Raw genomic sequence first — 22765 nt, 5'->3', positions numbered from 1 at the left:
ATGATGTCCTCCAATATACTCTCGCGTTTCCTTCCCCCACCGGACTCCCCCTCGGTCTATCAGACGATCCAACAATACGATGCCGGCTCCGATTCATCCGACATCGAACAACGTGCGGGGATGACCCACGATCGCGAAGAGGGGATCCAAGACCCTTTCAGCGATAGGGAACTTGAGGATGCTCTAGCAGATGCCGGTGGCAGCCAACTATCGAGCCCGCGGGCAGCTCTGCTCAGCGATCGAAGGTCCCAACAAGTTACAGACTCTCACGCCTCTCCGTCCGTATCCCGTCGTCGAAAGCCCTCAAGACCACGATGGATGACACAGGCCTCACCACAAGGATACGAACTGGATGATCGAGATGAGGATGTGCCCATGTCACTCTTGGTCGAAGGGGAGGATGATGAAGTGTTGAAGGCCCACCTTCCTCCCCCACCTCATCAGATGCCCAGTCACTCCAGAAGTCCAAGCCCCCAACTCCCTCCTCACCAGAATCAACAATGGGAAACCAGCCGTGGTCGGCAAACGCGAAATCCTGAATCTGCACATCCAATCCGACAGTGGCTCAACATACAACAACCGAGTCTCGCCAATATCGATCCCAAGAAGAAAGCAATGTGGCGCTGGGCGAATGTTGAAGACTTGGACAATTTCCTAAAAGACGTCTACACGTATTTCCTTGGAAATGGATTCTGGTCTATTTTGCTGAGCCGCACCTTGAATCTTTTGTATGTCCCCATCTTACAATTCGTCAACCACTTCTAACATGTGATAGGACATTTGCCTTCGTCGTTGGGTTTTCCACCTTTCTAACCAACTGTGTGAACTATCACAAAGTCAGAGGAAGCAAGAGTCTGGATGAGATCCTTGTCCCCAAATGTACGGCAAACATGTCTGGCACTGCGACCTTTCTACTTTGGTTGTTCAGTTTCTTCTGGATTGGCAAGCTATTTCAATATCTACTGGACATCCGGAGGCTCTGGAACATGCATGACTTCTACCTCTACCTACTTGACGTCGCTGATGCCGAAGTTCAAACTATCTCCTGGCAGGAGGTGGTCAGCCGACTGATGAGTCTGCGCGATTCCAACCCCGCCACTGCCGCCGCCGTATCAGCGAAACATCGAAGATTTCTGGGAAGTCAGTCGAAGCAACGAATGGATGCTCATGACATCGCTAATCGTCTGATGCGCAAGGAGAATTATATGATTGCGCTGGTCAACAAAGACATCCTAGACCTAACCCTACCGATTCCGTTTCTCAGAAACCGACAACTGTTTTCTCGAACACTAGAGTGGAATCTCAATCTTTGCATAATGGACTACGTGTTTAACGAGCAGGGGCAGCTACGCACGTTGTTTCTTAAAGATACCCACCGAAGAGCTCTCAGTGATGGACTGCGACGACGCTTCATTTTTGCCGGTATCATGAATATCATTGTCGCGCCGTTCATCGTTGTTTACTTCCTGATGCATTACTTTTTCCGATATTTCAACGAGTTCAAGAAGAGTCCAGCGCAGATCGGATCTCGTCAGTACACTCCGCTGGCGGAGTGGAAGTTCCGTGAATTCAATGAACTCTGGCATATGTTCGAGCGCCGCACCAATATGTCATATCCATTTGCTAGCCGCTATATTGACCAGTTTCCAAAGGACAAGACTGTCCAGGTTGCTCGCTTCATTGCTTTCATCTCCGGTGCTCTGGCATCGGTGCTTGCTCTCGCCTCGGTGGTGGACCCAGAGCTCTTCCTCGGATTCGAAATCAGCCCCGATCGAACCGTCCTCTTTTACCTCGGTATATTTGGTACTGTTTGGGCCTTTGCTCGAGGATTGGCGCCCGAGGAAACAGATGTGTTCGATCCGGAGTACGCACTCCGTGAGCTAATCGAATTCACTCACTATTCCCCCTCGGGCTGGAATGGCCGGCTGCACAGTGATGATGTGCGCCGGGAATTTGCGATTCTTTATCAAATGAAGATCGTCATCTTCTTGGAGGAAATCCTTAGCATGATATTCACACCCTTCGTGCTGTGGTTCAGCCTACCCAAATGTAGCGACCGGCTGATAGACTTCTTCCGGGAGTTCACCATCCATGTTGACGGGATGGGATACGTTTGCTCCTTTGCTATCTTCGACTTCAAGAAGGGGGCCAACGACCCGTCTCAAAGTCGACGAGGGCTCGCTAAGCAGGATCCGAGAGCCGAATATTACAATACCAAGGACAACAAGATGCTTGCTTCATACTACGGGTTCTTAGAACACTATGGTCCCAATCAACAACAACCTGCAGGACGACGGCCGTTCCACCCACCACCGAATCTCCCCACACTTGGCTCGCCCTCGGCGATTGATCTTGGAACCGGTCCCGATCGATTCGACAATGCCCATCGGCCCGGGCCAGCAGGCGGCCCTTTCGGCCCACAGTCGATCGTTGGCGCTTCTAGGTTCCGCCCAATGCCTTTAGGTGATCAACGATCGCCAGCTCCATCGATCTTACTTGACCCACACCATCAACCGTCGACGTCAGGCTTCCGCACGGGTATGCGAACTAATCCCCACCCACGCTCTCGACTGGCGCTATCACCACGCCCCGTCAAAGACGATGACGAGCGCCCTTCTCAAGACCCGCATGATTCTAGCACTCGACAGCTAGGAGTAGCGGGTGCGTCTAGTGGCGGTGTGGGCACTGGCGAGAGTAGTCTTGGGGACTCTTGGCGAATGAACCCTCCTGGAAAAGATGAGGAAGTTGATGAGGAAGAAGGGGAGGAGAATGTTGACGACATTGCTGGCGGGGCTGGAGTACTGGGATTAATCCAGCAGTTTCAAAAGGCCAACACCGAGGGTCGCCGGACGACGGTAGGGATCTAGTAGGAAGTATGGAGTACAGGCGAGATATATGTCTAAATGCTGTGAAACTGGAGTTTTGTGATGTCCTTTTTCTCACTCTTATGCTCTACCCATTGGTGTTTTCTTGGTTTTGGAGTTTATTGTAGCGCTAGACGATTCATGAGTACTTATTTAACTTTTCTTGATCAAGGTCCCTGAGTATCCGTCCGTATTTCGTATTCCCTCTAGTACATAAATCACTACTCGTACTCGCATGTGTACATACTTCGTACATTAGTACGGAGACTAATGTTCCGGGCAGGACCGGGTGAGACCCTGGGGCTGTCCAGCACGACGGTGATAGGCTATTTTAGTTGGACCCTTGCTGATCCACCCAGGGTCCGCTGGTCCACTCTCTAGTGTTTTATCGTTCTCGCTTCGTTTCAACGGAGGCAATGCCATTGAGGTTTAAGCCGAGCCGAAGCCTAAATGTCAGCTGGAGGATACAATCTGGCCCCATGATAGGCGCTTTTTAACCAGTCTCGGGGCCAGCCCCGGCCAGATGCTTTACCCTGGACTAAGTCAGTGGAGACGGCGGCTCTTGGCTAGCATGCGAGGACAATGGGCATGCACAGACGAGAAACAGGGGAATCGTAGCTGTAGGAGCGGGCAAGGCTCGGAAACAATCCACCAGAACCAAAACCAAGTGAAAACAAGGAATATCTTGGCTCATCTTAATATCATATCAACCTTGGAACATATACTAAGGAGAGGCCAAGACCGAGAGTGATCCATCACATGTGGATACTAGGAGTACCCTCTGTCTCTGTCTCCGTCTCCATCTCGGTCTCGGTCTCGTGACACTTTACCTTAGGGTACTTCTCTTCTCCTCGATTAATTGGAGTTAGTTGATCCAAGTCGTTGCTTTTACTTCCTTCCCAAGAGCAACACCAACCTCAACCTCAATCCTCATTCTCCCTCCCTTCCACCCCCTCTGCGCGAGGGTGCCGGCCCGCCATGCTTCGCGCCCGCCGCTACCGAGCGCATCTCGTATTCGCCGCGATCTTTCTCCTGGCTTTGCTGCATTTCACTCGGTCGCGCCATTGGTCCGACTCGGTCATTCTCGAGTCTCCGGAGGATAAGCCGCCCGCGCCCGCCTATCCTAATGCTAAACTAGACGAGTCAACGCCGCCATCGAAACCCCCTGCCAACAACGACGCCTACAAATACACCCCGTTCGTGCCCCACGACAGCTCCCCCGGATCGACATCATCTACCGAGGAACTCCAGAAACCCAAGGAGCCGGCCGCGCCAAACACTCATGTGAATGGAGAATCGTCGATCAAGAATACTGAGCCATTGTCAGTTCCCTCGAACAACTACGGCACCGGCGACTCAAAATCAGACGCGAATAATGATAAGCGACCCTCCTCATACTATACTGAGGGATCGCAAAATGCCCAGATTCCTCCCCCCCAAGTTGGAGTCGTTGTCGGACGAAGCCGCCGAAGATGATGCACGTTACAAGTCAACACTCCCCGCCATCACAGCCGAGGATACGACGCCGCATTGGAAGAAATTCCCTGAGAAATACCCCGTTTCGTCGGCCAATCTGATCAAGCTGCCCAAGGGTCCAGCCCAACCCATCCCCAAACTGCAGGCCAAGTTCAAGGATGAGTCGACAGTCGATAAGCAGGAGCGGCTGCAGCAGTTAAGTGCAGTCAAGGCGGAGTTTGTGCATGCATGGCAAGGGTACAAAAAGTACGCCATGGGTGAGGATGAGCTCATGCCACTGACCGCGCAGGCGAAGAATCCTTTCATGGGCTGGGGTGCGACATTGGTGGACTCACTCGATTCACTCTGGATCATGGATTTGAAGGATGAATTCTCAGCGGCCGTGGATGAGATCAAGAAGATTGACTTCACGACCTCCTCCTACCGAAATGATATTCCCGTCTTTGAGACCGTGATCCGGTATTTGGGCGGCTTGTTGGGTGCGTATGATATCTCTGGTCAACGCTACTCTGACTTGCTGGAGAAGGCCGAGGAGTTGGCGGAAATCCTGATCGACATCTTCGACACGCCGAACCGCATGCCTGAATTATATTATAACTGGGGCGCGTCAGTACTCCCCGCTTTATATCTCCATATCTTGCAGAAACTAATTATTCTATAGTAACGAGAAAAACCGTGGCCACGCAGCTTCAATGACCTCTGGTCTGGCGGAGATTGGATCTCTTTCCATGGAATTTACCCGCTTGGCACAATTGACCAAAAAAGACAAATACTACGATGCGATTGCCCGTATTACCAATGAGCTAGAATCTCTGCAAGATTCTACCAGCATTCCTGGCCTGTGGCCCATGCGAGTCAACGCCCGAGGTTGTGCTACGACTGCTGGTACCAATGTTGGCCTTGGTATTCCCACGAAGGGGTCGCCCTCACATTCGACGCGCTCGATGAATACTACTAGTGGTCTCGAGTACCCCGGCAGCATGGAATTGAAGCGGGAGGCCGATCTTGACTTGGAGGCTGCGGAACCTGCTACCTATAATCATGGTTCGAGCAGCTCGAGCAGCGATACAAGCTATGGAGGCTCTAGTAGTGCATGGGGATCTAGCAGTGCTGATCCTTCGACCTTTGAGCCCCAAGAACAGGACAAGTGCGAACTTGGTCTGCAGATGCCCCCGTTTGCTCGTGACAACAAGTACACAATGGGTGGCATGGCCGACTCGACCTACGAATACCTGCCCAAGGAGTTCCTCTTGTTGGGAGGTAAGAACGACCAATACAAAAAGATGTATACTAAGGCGATGGATGCCATCCGCAAACACCTCATCTTCCGGCCCATGACCAAGGGAGCTCGTGATATTCGTTTCGCCGCGGCCACCGGACCACTGGCCCTGTTAAACAAGGAGGGCCCCTTGCCTAAAGATCTTGTCTATGAAGGCGCACATCTCACATGTTTCATCGGTGGCATGGTTGCCGTTGGTGCCAAGATCTTCGACCTCCACAGCGACATGGAGCTCGCATATAAGCTAACTGATGGCTGCGTGTGGGCATACGAATCGACCACAACCGGCCTCATGCCAGAGACTTTCAAGATGAAGCCTTGTGGTGGAGAGACGCCTTGTGACTGGGATGAAGCTCATTACGCTAGCCCTTCCTTGGCTGACCATGCTGACTATCGGGATTCAGAGGCTGCAGCTCAGTTCCGTAGCGGCGAGAGCACTTACGGAGAGCGCGTGAAGCTGAACTCCCAAAGTCGTCCGTCAAAACCCGCTGCTGCTGCTGCTGCTGCTGCTGCTCCTGCTGCCGCCGAAGACATTGCTGTTCCTCTTCCCATGCCGGGATCGCTAAACCCTCATGATGACGGCCTTTCCTGGAAGCGTGATCTATCCAATCTTGGTGCAGCCGCAACAGCAGCTGCCCACCCCGTTGCCAAACCCACGCCTACTCACCGCGCTAGCGACGCGGATAGTCTCTTGAACAGGGACACCACAGGCGTGCCGGGCACCGCTAAGTCAAACGCCCCCTCGCGAACCAGTATCTACGATCGCTTCCCGCCTGGGATGGTCAGTATTGGCAGCCCTGGCTACTACCTACGGCCCGAGGCGATTGAATCCGTCTTCATCATGTACCGATTGACTGGCGACAAGTATTGGCGCCAAAAGGGTTGGAAGATGTTCCAGTCAGTCGTGAAGCACACCCACACCGAGCATGGAAACGCAGCTATCAACGACATCACGTCCGAGAAACCCTTGCACAAGAATTCAATGGAGTCGTTCTGGCTAGCTGAGACGCTCAAGTACTTCTACCTCCTATTTGCCGACCCTACCGTGCTCGACCTTGATAAATACGTCCTGTAAGTGTTCTCCATCCCTCCTAGCGAGTCCTTGGCCCAAAACTAACTATTCACCAGCAATACCGAGGCACACCCCTTCTTGCGCCCGATTTCATGATGATATTTGGTTTAATTTTTTGTTTGTCTTTGAAAAATGCTGTACTGCATAGTGATACCAGCGAAATGCATATACTCTTTGTTCCTTTTCCTTTTATCGATTGCAAGAATGACCGGGGATGCGCAGAATTCTTCTTTAAAGTAGAAAAAATCCTGGTAATCCATCTAAGTTGTCTTTGTCAAAGATAGTGACCGATGAGTTATAATCTGGGTGGTGGTGGTGGCCTTAATCCCACCGGTCTAAGACCAACAGATGGCGAGTGGACAAGTGGACAAGTGATCGTTTTAAGTGTCAGTAGTGGGCATTGTTGACCTTTCTTTGAGTAGATATAAATTCTGCATATTTACTTCGTAAGATAAAAATAAAATAAAACCAAAAAGTCTAGCAAATCAAAAGCCAAACACACCGGGCCAAGTGTACCCGCAGTGGAACTGGAATTCCCCCGCCTCCAACACATTCCGCATCTCCAACCTCCTCTCCGACATACAAAGACGGGATGAGTGCTCTGACACCGCCCCGCAGACGCAGATCGAGCTCGGTGGGAAATGGAGCCCGATGTTTCGGAGCCCGAACAGTTCTGGAATGGTAAGTGCTCGTCCTGGTATCGGTGTCGGCGACGCTTTGCTCGGGGTTGATTTCCGCCTCTGAACGATCGTCACTGACGAACGCCCGTTCCCAATTAACGCCTATCAGAACTCGAAGCAATTGTCTCCAAGCTTTGCGAAACTGAAGACCTTATCGACGACGCTCTGCGCGAGTACCTGAGTCTCACGACCCAGTACAAAGGTGACACATTGCCTCTCCCTCTCTCTCGTCCTCTCTCGTCCTGCTGCAATCCAAGTGGTGTCAAACATACAGAGCCTCAGCTAACTGCTAGCCTTGTCTGCACAGATGAATGCCTCCGCACCGACTTCGATATCTCGCGCTGCTCCTATAAACTCTTCGCTTCTACTATCTTCGCCGAACACGCTGATTACGTTCGGCGACAGATCATCTACGGCCTCTTGCAAGAAGATGATCCGAATACCCTGCACCTAATTGCGGCTTTCCTTCTTTTCGACGGTCGGCAGAATGAGGTACCGCTACAGATGATGAACGAGGAGGGTGCATTTGCACGGCTGTTGGAGCTTATCCAGGCATTGCGGAGGGATGAAATGGGTGGTGGGGCAGGCCTCCACCGATTGTGCATGGATTTGCTATACGAAATGTCGAGGATCCAGCGTGTGAAAATTGAAGATTTGGGTAGGTTACTACATCCCTGCATCTTGATCCTGACTGGGTGAAACGCGTGGCTGACAATACGCATTGAATAGTGCTTGTTGACGATGATTTCATTCGCTGTCTGTTTGATATCATTGAAGATCTCTCATTTGATGTCACGGACCCATACCATTACCCCGTTATTCGCGTTTTGGTGAGTGTCGCCCGCTCCGTTTAGTTCCACGACCACGCTAATGTGAACAGCTGGTTCTCAACGAACAATTTATGATATCAGCGCATGATCCTGTAGATGAAGCGTCTTCCTCGAGCCGATTGACCAACAAGGTAATCAAGATCTTGTCAGTTTATGGGAGTCTATACAAGACATTTGGCGAGAATATCATCCTACTTATCAACCGCGAAGGTATGACGCATTGGCTCCATATATAAGACTTTCTGTTGCTGAGATACTATGAACAGCGGAGACATCGTTGCAGCTTCTCACACTCAAGCTGTTGTACCTGATATTTACGACTCCCAGCACCTATGAATATTTCTTCACTAATGATCTCCACGTCTTGGTTGACATTTTGATACGAAACCTCCTCGACTTGCCCGAGGAGGCATCTGCCTTACGACATACCTACCTACGCGTCCTATATCCACTTCTCGCACATACGCAGCTTCAATCTCCGCCTCACTATAAACGAGATGAGCTCAGAAGAGTATTGAGCATGCTCGTTCGAGGACAGGTGTCCTACGGAGATGAAACCGAACAGGAAAAGATTCTTCACTTTGATGAGGTTGACGAGACTACGTGCCGGCTTGTTGGCAGGTGTGCAACTGTACCATGGCTACGTGATGTGAAACAATGTGATTCTACTCCAACTCACGAAACACCGAACCCGGTGGTCACTACTACCATCGAGACTGTCCTTGATGAGTCTGTTCAGCAAGAATCCCCTGTTGAGATAGAGACGGTTAATGTCCCTCGTCCCATATCACGCACGAGTACCATGGCTAGTTCTCCCGATACACAATCTCCGACGAGAATGGACTCACTGGACTCACGTGCTTCATCTGAAGCGCCAGACTCTGGACGGAGATTCAGTGCCGCTCAACGTCTGGGTATGCATCTAGAGCCCGCAACGTCTTCATCTCTCAGCGTCCAGGCTGTAGCTTCTCAGCACGAAAAACCAGGCATCATCACCCCTAGTCGAAATAACGGCCACGCAGCGAACGACCCCATTGCCGAAGCACCAACCCTCCGGCCGCAAAAGGTAAAACCGGAGCCGCCTAAAACCAGGCGCTGGCGTGGGCGCCGTCTCGCAGTCGACGAAGATGATCAGCATTCACCAGGTACCAGCAGCGACTACAACACCATCCCCGAAGGCGTGGAGGTCAGTCCCACATCCGCACATACAGCCCCGACCACACCTTTACCCGCCGCCCCATCTCCCCTTATCCCATCCGCAAGTAACAGACGCAATTCGGCCTCGAATTCCCTCGCTCCTCCCATACCTGGACATGGTCGTCGCTCAGCATCAAACCCACCTCCCGCCCTTCCCCCACCACGTCGCTCATCCCAAACAACCCCCTCATCTAGCCATCACCGGCTCGCACCCCCACCAGCTGGGGTAGGGAAACATGGCCAAAAGCCACTCCCCCCGAAAACAAGACGCTCGGGCAAGGGCAAGCATCATGCTCAGACCGACTCGATAGAGAGCGGAGTGAGTATCGACAGCCAGCCAAAAGAAAGCGAAGCCGAGGCTGTAGCTATGAGCTCCGTTCCCTATTTGCAGACGCAGCCACAGTTACCAGAGGGGACTGATCTAACAGATCCGTTCTCGCCGACTTCGCCGACCTCTCCTACCTTGTTGGTCTCGCCGGCTGACGCGGATGGGAAGTCGAAAGCGAACGGTGATTCCGCGGCACCTCTGAGTGTAGAGGAGGCGGTGCAGAGTGTGTCTTTGCAGTGAGATCATTCAGTGGATTTGATTGAGTTGTTAATTGCGGGTTCTGCTTCATGAATGCACCTAGCCCCTTTGTTATCTGTATGCATTGAGTAACATATCGCATCGGAAATTTCACACTGGCAGTGACCAGTTAAATTTGACTTGTACGGAAGGGTGTATACATGGTTGTAGTAATGCTGGCTATGTTTTAAGCTTTATGCTATAAATTCGGGAGATAAGTGGCTTCATGATACTCTGATTAAGGCATTCGTAGACCACTAGCAGTACACATCCTTTTTTCGGACAATGACACACTGGTACACCTGCCGTTTACCCAAGTAAGCGCGTGTACTCCATACTACTAGTACCGTGACTGTCCCGAAACGGCCTTGCTGACATCAGACGTCCTCCATATCTTAAAAGACAAATACTCAAATGATCCCCCTCCCAACCATTGAAATATTAGTGTACCTCTCGTTGACCAGAGAGAATTACAGAGACAACTAAAAATGGACCTAACTCATCTGAACTGTGCCGTGCATACTCCAGACCTCTCTGCCCCGCCTTCTCACTCTATCTCAAGATGGTCCGATACGGGAATTTTAGGCCACCCAGCGTCAATCATCATCCCGGAGACGGAAGATGATATTCGAGCTGTGTTGGAATATGCTGGCAAGAACGGGCTAACTGTATTTCCAGCCGGTGGTGGCCATGGCTCGTTCATCCCAATAACTTCGAAGACATTATACCTTGATATGAAGAAATTCGCCCAGGTTCATGTTGATAAAGATTCTGCGACTGCCACCGTTGGAGGTGGTGCAATCACGAAAAAACTGATCCAGGAGTGTACCAGTCACGGATTCTATACAACCTGGGTTAATAGCCAGGCAGTTGGGGTTGTTGGAAGTATACTCGGTGGAGGAAATGTAAGTTTTCTCACAATCCAAATCAACAGTTGATAAGGATAATCAATTCTCATAATTTGACTAGCCGACAATGGCCGGTTTACACGGAATGATGATCGACAATGTCCTTTCAGCTCGATTGATCACCGCTGGAGGGAAAACATTGGAACTCAGCCCTTCCTCAAAAGGTGACGAACTTGCCTTATTCCAGGCCCTCTGCGGTGCAGGAAACGGACTTGGCGTTATAACCTCTTTGACAATGAGGATTTACCCAATTTCTGATCTTCAATTGTCCCATGATGGAGTCTTCATCCGCAGACTCATCTTTCCCGCCCCAATGATCGATCTCGCTGCTACAGCCTTCAGTAAACTCCAGCCTCCTCCCCATCTCTGGCCGCCGTGATGATATGCGCTAGAGCTCCCTCGACTGCACCCAAGCCAGGGGCACCAATGATCATTCTCACTGCGACATACTACGGTCCTGCCAAGGAAGCCGAGCGAGCTACGTCGGTACTATTTGACGAAGAAGTGGTTTCAAAGGCCATCAATGCGCAGACAGAATTCACACCGGTAGCCCAACTCAATGACGCCTCTGCTCCCTTCGACGCGCACGGAGGTTTCAAAAATATCCAGTCAACTTGGATGAAGATAACCAATCCAGAGGCTATCAAAAGCGCCTTTGAGAAATGGCTCGAGTACACTACCAAGCACGAGGACGCGAAACGGACCGCCCTCGTCTTGAGTAGCTTTAATACCAAGAGACAAATGGAAATTGGTGCAAGCCCTGAAGGACATGCCAGGTACTTTGATCATCGTGATAGAGGCCTGCTGGCTATAATCATCACTTGGTTTGGGAGTGAAGATACTGCTTCAGCTGCGGCTACTTTTGCCGAGGAGATAAAGACGGTGTATAAGGAACATGACTCGTCAAGTACACCGAGGACTATTCTCAACAATATTGGACCTACAACCCAGCTGAGCGAACTACATACCGAAGAACGGATCCGAGAATTGAAGAGACTGGGTGGTATTTGGGATCCCTTGGGGTTATTTTGGAAGCCGTGGAATAGGGACTCGGAATGAACTTGTACTTATCACTGATTCATCCCATACCTTGAGGAAATTTGCAGATCTCTAGATATCTTCTATAATGCAACATTGCAGGGATCTAGTTTGTAATTGAGGGGTTGTCTGCTCCATAGTCCATCACGAGGGCCCCAGAAATCTTGCTTTGTTGAAACAGAGGCTATCGAAAGCCTCGGTTTCAGGCGGCAATTACTTGTCTGTCTGCAGATATCAATTCAACGACAGACAAGTATGTTGCGGCCGTGTTATGTAGATGCTTCTGCCCTAGCTTCAGTAGGAGATAATATCTACAATATCAAAGAGAAGATCTTAAAATCCGCCTACTCACAATAAAAAAAAGGCAGTAGAATACAGTATTCGAAGCAACTTGCTAACACTCCAAGAGCCCAAATGCGCCGACACGGGCCTTCAAAACAACACGATACCTGAGATAAAAATACACGAACATTTCTCAAAGAAAGGCCAACCAAATCGACCTGGATACCACTATTCTCATTCCCATTTCCATGTCACTAGATCTTCAATCCCCAGCTCCTCCCCAGACCAACAGCCGTATTTCCCCAGAACGAGACACATTGACCCACACCCTCAACCTTCTCCTTCAGAACGAGTCTATCCTCAAACCTGCGGCTCACAAACGCAGCCGTTTCTGTCAAATCAGGCGTTGGGTCCCGTGTCATGACAATTTCCGCGCTGGCGTAAATAGCCGACAGTGCCATGCGCCGAGTATACCACGACCCATCAACCGAGGATTCACCGGCCAGGGAGAGGATATCGTTCGAGAGAGCGTGGAGTTCTGTAAGGGAAATGGGGATATTCGAGAGGAGGGACATTTGAGCCAGAGCCTGTAATTGAATGAGTTAGAATTCGTCTTCATCGTCTCGAAGGACTTTCTACAACAAGCTTCCACATAGCAGAGCAAAGCATAACAGAGCAGAAAAAGAAAAGAGAAAAAGGAGAATCATACATCCTGCCATTGATCCTTAATCCCAACATTCATCCGCAAGCGCTCCAAGACCAAAATCCTCGACTTCTCCTCAACCGACAAACCCGCCACATCCCGACCATTCTCCGCCGCGACGCGGGTAAAAAGCGCACCCTCTTCAACCTTAGCGCGGAGAATGCCGCGCCTAGAAGCCAGCCAAAAGAGGATGAGGTCGAATTCTGCGCGCGGGAGCAATTGTACCGAGACGTCGAGGAAACCAGCGTCGCGGGCGCCGAGGGTTAGGGCTTCGAGGCTGAAGCCGTGTTCTGGGATGTGGGGGAGGGCGGCGGTTAGGATTGCGCTTTGGCTGTTTGTGTATTCGTGGTCTGGGAGGCGGGGGTGGAGGGTTGAGTGGTAGGGGCGGCGGTGAGATGGTGGTTGGCGGAGTGGTTGGATGCGCGGGTTTAGACGGGATGTTGATGTTGTGAGGGGAGTTGTTTGGTGCAGACGGAGGGATTGAATGGATGTAACAGCCCTTCGAGTGGCATGGGGTATGCGTAGGGTGGCCATGGCGGTTGTGTTGTGCTGTGTTGTGTCTATGGGAGGAAGTTGGAATTGGAGGCGGAGTTGTAGGCGGAGCGGAGGTTAAGCTACGGATTTACGGGAGAAGGCGGTCCACTTGAATCGGGATCTGCACGTGCCACTATGTAGGCTTAAGTACAAAAGCAGAGACATCCATTCTTTAAAGCAGATCGGGATATTTTTGACGTGCAACGTGCAACAAAGATGGGAATAAGGGAATCATAGGAGAAAAAATAGAAAGCGGAGGAAATGAAACGAGAATCAGAAATGGGCGCCAGGATCACAGATTACATGATCTGGTCCTGAGTGATGCCCGTTGGCTCCATCATCTGGTCCTGGGGAACCTGGTGGTCCATTCCACCCATCATGTCTCCGGAATCTCCCTGATCCTCAGGCCCCGATCGGGCGTTGCGTTTGGCGAAGGTGATGCCCAGGGGACGCTGACCATAGAGGTAGCCAGTGAAAGTATCTGCAGCACCGTTAGTCAATTGATTCTTGTACATCACTCAAAAAAACACGACATCCTCACCAATTGCCTTCTCGGCCATCTCGTCGCTCTGGAATCGGACAACGCCAGTTCCGTTGGAGCGACCATCGGGAAGATACTGGATCTCAGCATGCTCCACCTGGGCAATGGTCTTGAAGAGCTCGGTCAAGTCACCGTTCTCAGTGACCCATGGAAGCTGTTGCGGGATTAGCACGTGCCTATCGTCAGTTAAGAGGACTATACTTACGTTGCTGACGTAGATATCCGAGTTCTTGTCACCGCCACCAGTGACTCCATCAGTGAACTCGTTGCCGGGAGTGGAAGGGCCAGCCTGGAAGTTGTTACCGCCGCCGCCGGCATAGGCGGGAGCACCATTGAAACCACCACGGAATCCACCGCCAAAGCCGCCACGGCCAGCGAAACCACCACGACCACCGAAGGCAGGGGGACCGCCAAAGCCGCCGCGAGGGCCACCGAATCCACCGCGTCCAGGGAAACCACCACGACCGCCGCCGCCAAAGCCTCCACGTGGGACACCAGCGAAACGATCGGGGCGGACCTCAAGAACACGGTTGTGCCAGTCCCGGCCATTGAACATGGCAATGGCGTTCTGCGCATCGCCTTCATTGTCGAAGTGCACCACACCGGATCCCTTAAAGCGACCATGATCATAGTGAAGGTCGACGTGGAGATCGCGACCTGGGGCGACACCCTGTGCGACTGAAAGAAAGGGGTACAAAGTCAATTTACCAAGCGCTCGTCGATCGAGGGAAGACGAAATAGTGACTCGGCGCGAGCCGAATCAGTTTTGTTTTTAGACTTACTAGCGTCACGGAAAAGGTCCTTCACTTCTTGCCAGGCAGTTTCGAAAGGAAGCTACAGAATCCGTTAATAAGCCCTGTGTCAATTTTAGTATATAGGGGATAGGAGAGTAACAAACGTTCGCCACATAGACGGAATGGCGGGGAACAGGGGGTCCGCCGAAGCCACCGCCGCCGAAACCACCTCGGCCACCACCACCACCACCACCGAAGTCGTTACGGGGCGGACCACCGACGAATCGAGGCTCGGCCTCACGGTCCTTGGGTTAACGTTAACCAAAGACTCTCCTGCACAAAGTATAGCCCATAACGTACCTCGCGAACGTAAACGAGACGACCCATCAGGTTCTGGTTGCTGAGAGTGTTGACAGCATTTTGTGCTTGCTCCCTCGTAGCGTATTCCACAATCCTATGACGCATTAGCTGTGATTCCTAGCTGGTGATAAGATTGAAAGGTAACATACCCGCATCCCTACATAATTCGGACAGCCAGGCCCAGCCCGTCAACCCAACAGTCCACGCAAGGTAACCAAACGAGAAAGCAAGAAAAAAAAACCACGAAAAGAATCAGGGAGTAGAAAGGAACCAGCCGCTCTACGTATTGGCGCCCACCTTCGACATTCCATTTGGAAGCAGTAACACATCGGCAAAGAGAACTTCTCCAGCTGTTGCGCGGGAAAGAAAAACCAACAGTCAGCCATGCACATCCTTTCTTCAGCCATGTATCCGATCTTTGCTCACCCTGTCTCATAAAGTCCTTGAGATGATGCCATTTCACATCATAAGAAAGATTGCCCACATAGACACGGCGGTCTTGCTGGGACGAGTCGCGAACGGATTGCATCATATTGTCTTTGTTGTGGGAGCGATTTTCAAAAGGTTTCGGCGCGTAACCACTGCGTCCACCGTAAGGTGAGCCGGACGGTCCAGCAGCACCAGAAGCACTCAAAGGCGATCGCGAACGGCGGTCGTTGCGACGATAGTCGTTACGATCACCTCGGTCACCACGGTCACCACGATCAACACGGCTGCGAGAGCGGCTGCGTGGGGAGTACGAGCGACGGCTTCGTCTGGGACTGCGGGAAGAACGACGACGGGGTGAACGAGACCTCTCACGCTGCATCATGCGGTCAGAGTCGGGGTAATCAGACATTCTGGGGGTGATGCGCGAGATAACGCGACTTTAGAATTGATAAAGAGAAATCGTAGATATCGGGGGGAGGGGGGGAAGGGGGGAGGGGGGGAAGTGATCGGTGGAAGATTGGAGGTGAGGTGGGAATGGGACGGGGTTGTCTCAGCAGGAAACGGCGGGTCGGGGCGATCGGAGAGATCCAGGTCAGGTGACCTAGGTCGCCAGCTGAGACAAACAAGCTCGAGGACCCCGGGGGAAACAGGGGGGGCGCCGCTTGCTGGGGAAAGGAAACTGGCGCACACACACAGATGGAATGTGTGTGTTTCATTGCGAAATCAAAAATTGACTTGCAAGCTTTCCCATGATTTTGTAGTGACAAACACATACTCCCAAGCAAGCTAGGCAAGCTGGATTGAGCGGCACATGTTGGAGGTGGCTCCTCCCCCGCACTGACCATCTTGCGATAGTCGAGACCAGGCGCGGCGCCGCCCCCGAAGTCGCATCGATCGCATGTTCCCCTTTGCACCCCCGAGGAATAGAAGATTGGATCAAACAGAAAATGAGGGGCATTGAAAGGAGGGTGGTAGATGCAAGTAAAGGAAAGAAAGTGGGGGAAACATACCTGATATGGTCGATATACGTCGGCTAGACGTGAGGGTAAAACGGGTTAGCTAGAGAAAGAGTAGAATGTAGGAATATAGAAAAAAGGGGGAGGGGATGGTGGAGAGGAAGAAGAGGAATCGGGAAGCGGGGGGAAAGGAAGAAAAAGGACTCAGGAGGTTCAACTGGGGGGGGAGGAGGAAGGTGATTGGGTGGAGGACTGGAGGGCTGGAATGCTGAGAAGGTACGGAGTACCAGGAGTACCAAGGCGAGAGAGGAGAGCACCGTGACTGTGACTGTGACTGTCCTGGTATAACAGGAGTATGTAATACGGGAGAGCAAGAAAGGCAAGGAAGGGTTGGGGGGAGGGGAAACTTTGGAAAACAGGACAGTAACTGGGACGGTGACGGGGAAGGGGAATGAAAATAGGAAACCCACCCATGGTGTATGTTTGAGATGCTCAAGCTGAAGATGCGTGGCGGTAGTGGGAGGAAGGAGGAGAAAGTTGGAGGAAAGAGGAGAAGAGAGGAGAGAGAGGAGTCCCGCGGGTTGAAGGTGTTTGCCTTTCGGCCTTTCTGATTGATACTCAAGAGGTTGAGCTGTCGAATTTGTCCCCACCGCCCTCTTCGCGGGGGTGTACTATACGTAGAGAACGGAGTAAGTATGTATTGAACTAGATTGAAGTACTTGGGTGGATGTATGTGAGATGTAGATGTAGATGGTTGCGTGGATTGATCTCTGCGTAGGAATTATAGGAGCCAGAAGGAACTATAAGAAACCAGTATATCAGACCAGAGGATCCGGGGAGAGCACCTATCTATGTACATATAGTCCCAAGTACTACATAGATCAAACCGTCCATTTAGTTACCTCCCATCCCATACCTGGGTCATAAATCCTCTTTGTCGCTTTGTCTACTTGAAATTACCATACTAGTACTCGCCCACTTCGCGATCAAAGGATTCTGTGGTGTCACAACGTTCTGCACATCTGACTGGTTGCCCGTATCCAATTTCTGCTTGCACCAAAATGCCACGGCCGAGCTGGGCTGACCCTAGGTACCTCCTTCAACGCCCCGATAAGCTCCGCTTGGGACATTTGTGACACCGGTCTAGATGGTGCCATGGTGGATCTAGACCGACACCTCGACGGGCTCCGCATGCCCCACGGCTCCCGGAACGATCTGATCCCACCATGTGGCATGTGGATAACCTGAGGAATCAATCAATACCTTACGTATGTGCTTATCTTTTAAGTGATATTAAGAATAAATCCTGGCTGGACCGAACTCGTATTCATTGCTCACTCCACGGAGTACATAGAAATCTTCGCTTGAAACCAAAAACTAAACAAAAACAAAATAACAAAAATTGGTGGTAGTCAAGAAACGAGGGCGCGGATGCTCAACACCCGGGGAATCAAAATTCAAGTCAAAGACCCAGTTGCGCCTCAAACCCAGGACAAAAAGACCCAAACGCCTCAAATTGATCTAGGTCGTATTGTAGAGGAGGGTGGGAGAGTGGTAGCTGTACAGCGGATGTGGTCGTGGTCAAAGTGGGGGGGAAGAAGGGGGAGGGGTACTCCGTAGTGACGAGGATAATGTTGGAAGCAAGAAGCAACCTTTGGAAAGAACAAGAAAAAGAAAATAGTGATAGTGAAAAATAAGAAGAAAAATGGGAGGAGTAAATGAAAGAAAATATAGGCGACAAGGTCAACAAAGATCATGCGGCCACATTGGTTGGTGGGAAGCGACCAGGAATCTGCATGTCAATGGCGACCACGCTATCCTGCTTCGGGCGCGACAAGTCAGGCCCGGTCTTCGCGGTGCCTCCAGCGCCGTTCACAAAACTCCTGTCAGCATACCCATCCTCGAAACCGCCGAAGGGGGCCGAGTCCACGGCCATGATGCCGGCGGTCTTCGATTCGTGCGTATCATCGACTGAAGTCGCGAGGGTGTTATTTGTGTAGTCTGTGACATTGGTGTTTGTAGGCGCCGTGGAGACACTCTCGCGACGAGCCACCTGTGCAGGAGCCGAGTGATCACGGCGGTCTGGCGCTTCAACTACGCCAGACATGGCGACAATGGAGTTATGGTCCCCATCCGACCGAATCTCTCGATCATCTGCGTTGGCCGCCTCCGACAGCTGGCTCTTCTTCTGTTGGCCAACAATAGCAGTAGGTCCAATCCAATCACCGTAGTAGCTGTCGTGACGGCTCATGCGAGACTGAGATGCGGGGCTTTCGTTTGTCCCCCGCTGAGACACATTGTCGGCATCGCGACCTGGGTAGTATCGCGAAGGGCCCGCGGTAGTACCATCCGGAATGGCTCCTGCTGCGGCGATCATCTCACGCCCGGCCGAGCTATCACCGCTCGATGGGGAAAGAGGCGCCTGGAGATGCCGATCAATCTGAACGTCACTGGGGAATGCCCCACCGGGCTGGCGGGTGGCGGACATGGGCCGCTCCTGACCGTTGGCCAGAACCACCGACTCCGCTGAATACGGAGTGCGGTCGGCTTCATCATCCTCCATTACCTCACTGTTAGTAGACATTCCGCTGACGCTACGCACATGTCGTTGACGAGTTGAGGCCTTGCGAACAAAGGCATCGCGTGCTTCGCCCGTCTTGTTGATCAGACTCTCGATATCTTCAAACCAGGACATCATAGTCTCGTGGGATTCGGCGCGGAAAACCCACGAGTGACCACGATGCATAGCACCAGTTTGTCGACCCTTAAGCATAAACTTGTGGGAGCTGGAGTCCTCCTGGGAGTGTGATCCCAGCTTCTGCTCCGGCAGATACAGTGACATGACTGGGGTCTGCCACGCAACACGGTCCGCGGACTTGAACTCGTGAAGATGAGTCGGCGATAATACATACCTGGATGCCAATTAGTCATTGAATTGTGGTGAGTTTTGCAGTGGAGGGGATCTTACCAGCCCGGGGTATAGCTCTTGAGATACTTGCTCTTGCGCTCCAGCATGCCGGCTCGAACCTCGGCCGCAGCCGGATGATCCTTACCAGAGTAAGTGATACTCTCCACGTTTCGCAGCGGGATTCGCGGGTCGACTAGCTCATCGGTGTTGGCTACAAATGTGTTCCACTCGTGATCCTGGGGCATCGAAATCGGGCCGGCCCGCAGTTTATCCACCGTATCATACGCCTCGTCAGCCTCGCGCTTGAGAATACTGGCGTACGCATTGTAGGCCTTTTGGATCTCGCTAACAACAATCGCCTCGAGTTCACGCCCGGAGCTTTCTAGGTTCAAGAATGCCTATGGACATGGTTAGCTCTGCTAGGGATATATTGGGATGAATAAAAGGCCACGAACTCGGTGAAGGTAGTTTTCTTCCTCAATCTGCTTCTCTACTTGTTTTTCAACATTGAGTCGCATCAGGAACGGGTCGCCTTTGCCGGAGGTAGCAGAGGGATCGGTGTCTACTAGTCCTAAAGATTCGTGCAAATAGCGCACGGCCTTGCGCGTGCCGTCAATCTCCTTCTCGACCGTGTTCTTGAAATCTCCTGAAAGATTCTTGATCTCCTTGGTCTTTTTCTGAAGGTCGCTTCGGAGGCCCGTCAGTTGGCTGATGACTTCGATTTCGACCTCGACGGCCTTGTTGGCCTCGGTATATCCCTGGCGGTGGAAATTTTGTAGAATCTCAGTGGCGTCGGCAAGACCGCCCGACTGTAGGAATGATGGGGGAAGCGACTGGTTGTTCATCACATGGGAGGCGGATAGGAATAACTTGGAGCGAGCTTCGTAGGATTTCTGTACTTCCTTGAAGAAGACGATCAGGTCCTTGAGGATCTTCCGCCAAGCTGCGCGATCCTAAAAGTTAGCGCCGATCATAAGTGTAGGCGGGCACCGTTCCATCCAAGGAGCCGTTCAAAGGATCATACCTTGAAAGCGGTTCGCAAGCACCTCCGTCGGGTTTCCAGTGGTCGGGATAGGGATCAAGAAGGCGCTATTAACATCTTCCGAGCCATCGGCATTGTATTTCTCGCGGTCGCCCAAGCTGAGACTTTTGACACTCCCCGCGCGCAATGATCGGCGACTTCCGTTGCGTCGCAAACTCCCCTTCTTGCTCAAGGAAGCTTTCTTGCGTAGAGTTCCCGATCGGGACGGGGTCGGCGATCGAGCCTGGGACATTTGCGACGCCGAGCGCTGTAGGGTGGAGACGGGGCGGTCGAGCACGACCGAGCTGCGGTGACTGGCCGTGTCGAACTCCTCCCTAAAACGGGGATTATGCGGTATCGACTGGTCGAGGGGGCCGTAATGAAAGGCCGAACCGGTGCCAGCATAGGAACTGGGTCGTGAGGAAGAACGAAGGTTGCCATAGCCGCGACTCAAAATGCCGGGGTCGCTGGGTTGCGGGATCGAGTATGCATCCTGCACGGGCGTCTGTGGCCGCGCGGCCATCGCCATGGTGATAGAAGCGGAAGCGGAGAGAGGTTAAAGGTTAAGGAACGTGTGTGTGGAGGTGACAGGAGAGATGGCGAGAGAGTAGACCGTAGAAGGGTTTCCAAGTTCACCAAAAAAAGACAAGAAAAAAAAGAGAAAGAAAATCAAGTCGATCGGGCGTCAGGATAAGGAGTAGTACTAGAACGGCCTAGGATGGGATGGCGCGGTTTTTGGTTACCAGGCGAACGGAGGGTCGGTCTGGCCGGATTTGCGGGGGGGTTAAATTCGGTGTCGAACAGAGTTGAAGAAGCAAATGATGATCAATTCGCAATACTCCACACTGTAGACTATCGATAGACCGCGTGAAACTTGAAGAAGGGGGGGGGGGGACAAGATGAAGAGGATTCTAAATCTTATCCTACAGGAACTTGAACTGCTTTGGACTTGGCCTTGGAGGGGGGGCCCTGCAGATATGTAATAATAATAATGAAAATGATGGATGACGTCTACGAGGGGAGGGGGGGCAAAAGATTGGGATCGGGGGGTAAGAGAGAAAGAGTGAAAGAGAGAGTGATGACGCCTAAAGCCCGTTGTACCCTCACCACACTTCACTCCGGGAGTGCCGGCTCGAATGAGGGGGAATATGAAGTTAAATCTTTGTGATCTTGAATGTGGTTGACGTACTGCACTCTCCCGGAATTGAGCGCCGGCGAGATGTGATCTTGGTTGTGGTTGGATTCTCATACGATCCCCTTTTGGAACCTCTCCTTTTTCCCCCGAGTCTTCTCCTTTTTCAAGCCGCCCCTTTTGTAGACCCGACTATCTGGCTGCCTGCTCCAGGGCGTGGCTGACGACAGTGGCTCCGCCCCCCCTCCAAAACCTACTTACATATTTAGTTCCCTAAACGAGTTCGGCCCTGGCACTAGCACTCGGGAAATGAGCATGATCCACGCGATCTGTGGCTCAGCAAAAGAAAAAAGGCACCCCTGATCGCTGATGGATAGATGACGTCGGGATCGGATCGATATCGAAGCTCATGCAAATCTATACGGAAGATTATCCTGCCCCTCTTTTACCCCCCTTACAGGGCACAGAACGTGGATACCCGTCCCCGAGGCTTCCGAAGAAGCATGGAAACCTTGGAAGAACGTCTGAGGATGCTTCAATGTCGTGGAGTTTGCCCGCTTTGAGCCATCCTAGAGGCCCGTGGGGTTTGGAACTGCTCTCCGATAAAGCTCGGCCAGTATCGGTGCCTCATCATGGACCAGTTCCATGGCGACCATTTCTGGATTTCGAGTCAAAATGTGATATCGGTGGAAGGGAGATCCTCATTCGAGGACCCGTGATCTTGTTGAGTTGCATTTCAGTGGCCGGAATCAGCCAAGTTTTAGCCATCATGGTCCTTGGCAATGACATGGTCGAACGACCGAGGTATCCCAGCTAGTATGCATTGTGGCGGCAAAGACGTAGCACAGTGCCGATTTCTCCGTAGGGCTGAATCATCGTGGGATTACAGTAGCACGAGTGTAGTTTGATTACTAGAATGTCTTGTTAGAGTTGTAGAAGTGATGTTGGATATAGCCGCCCCGTCATTGGCCGCCGGAAAAGAACCCCTCCGCACTCCACCGGCCAGTGCCAACTGCCACTCAAGATCACTGGCAGTTTAAGGAAGACCAGCCCATCCAATTGATCGATGCGCATCCAATCAAGTCAATTGCCTACTGCAGATTTATATCCCCCTCATCTCCACGCTATAGGAAATTGAGGAGTGGTCTTTAATCAATCATTTTACGCTGGAACTCACTGCCGCGCCAGTCTCTCAATCTACGTCACAACTAAATATCAATTCAAACAGAAGAAAACTTGATCGGATTGGACGTGTC

General features: G+C 51.9%; 7 protein-coding genes across 7 annotated transcripts; 4 read left to right on the top strand and 3 right to left on the bottom strand.

Moving 5' to 3' along the window:
* atgI (autophagy protein ATG9) lies at positions 1-2867 on the top strand (the record flags this gene model as incomplete). Its single annotated transcript, XM_057269086.1, has 2 exons — positions 1-728; positions 776-2867. The coding sequence occupies 2 exons, from the start codon at positions 1-3 to the stop codon at positions 2865-2867; spliced, it is 2820 nt and encodes a 939-aa protein (XP_057119763.1).
* A 975-nt stretch (positions 2868-3842) lies between these two features.
* Positions 3843-6787, top strand: N7481_009866 (class I alpha-mannosidase 1A; the record flags this gene model as incomplete). The annotated part of the gene is made up of 4 exons (XM_057269085.1): positions 3843-4186; positions 4248-4946; positions 5002-6690; positions 6748-6787. 4 exons carry the CDS (start codon positions 3843-3845, stop codon positions 6785-6787), a joined length of 2772 nt encoding a protein of 923 aa, XP_057119762.1.
* Positions 6788-7332: 545 nt separating this feature from the next.
* Positions 7333-9966, top strand: N7481_009865 (DUF2013 domain-containing protein; the record flags this gene model as incomplete). The annotated part of the gene is made up of 5 exons (XM_057269084.1): positions 7333-7372; positions 7481-8029; positions 8101-8201; positions 8252-8411; positions 8468-9966. The coding sequence occupies 5 exons, from the start codon at positions 7333-7335 to the stop codon at positions 9964-9966; spliced, it is 2349 nt and encodes a 782-aa protein (XP_057119761.1).
* A 485-nt stretch (positions 9967-10451) lies between these two features.
* On the top strand, positions 10452-11930 carry N7481_009864 (FAD-binding oxidoreductase; the record flags this gene model as incomplete). Its single annotated transcript, XM_057269083.1, is given in 3 exon segments — positions 10452-10868; positions 10933-11212; positions 11224-11930. The coding sequence occupies 3 exon segments, from the start codon at positions 10452-10454 to the stop codon at positions 11928-11930; spliced, it is 1404 nt and encodes a 467-aa protein (XP_057119760.1).
* A 515-nt stretch (positions 11931-12445) lies between these two features.
* Positions 12446-13428, bottom strand: N7481_009863 (uncharacterized protein; the record flags this gene model as incomplete). Its single annotated transcript, XM_057269082.1, has 2 exons — positions 12446-12778; positions 12901-13428. The coding sequence occupies 2 exons, from the start codon at positions 13426-13428 to the stop codon at positions 12446-12448; spliced, it is 861 nt and encodes a 286-aa protein (XP_057119759.1).
* Positions 13429-13727: 299 nt separating this feature from the next.
* On the bottom strand, positions 13728-15901 carry N7481_009862 (uncharacterized protein; the record flags this gene model as incomplete). The annotated part of the gene is made up of 9 exons (XM_057269081.1): positions 13728-13909; positions 13970-14123; positions 14175-14647; positions 14752-14803; positions 14868-15008; positions 15064-15157; positions 15213-15220; positions 15361-15413; positions 15490-15901. 9 exons carry the CDS (start codon positions 15899-15901, stop codon positions 13728-13730), a joined length of 1569 nt encoding a protein of 522 aa, XP_057119758.1.
* Positions 15902-18201: 2300 nt separating this feature from the next.
* Positions 18202-20906, bottom strand: N7481_009861 (SLM1 family PH domain-containing protein; the record flags this gene model as incomplete). The annotated part of the gene is made up of 4 exons (XM_057269080.1): positions 18202-19360; positions 19417-19754; positions 19812-20299; positions 20381-20906. 4 exons carry the CDS (start codon positions 20904-20906, stop codon positions 18202-18204), a joined length of 2511 nt encoding a protein of 836 aa, XP_057119757.1.
* Between the last annotated feature and the right edge of the window lie 1859 nt (positions 20907-22765).

This window comes from Penicillium waksmanii, assembly GCF_028829765.1.
Source record: "Penicillium waksmanii strain IBT 27052 chromosome Unknown utg000008l:1.0-5622682.0:1.0-5626561.0, whole genome shotgun sequence".
NCBI lineage: Eukaryota > Fungi > Ascomycota > Eurotiomycetes > Eurotiales > Aspergillaceae > Penicillium > Penicillium waksmanii.
Note: the sequence above shows the minus strand (reverse complement) of the source record. Positions and strands in the feature narration are given on the sequence as shown.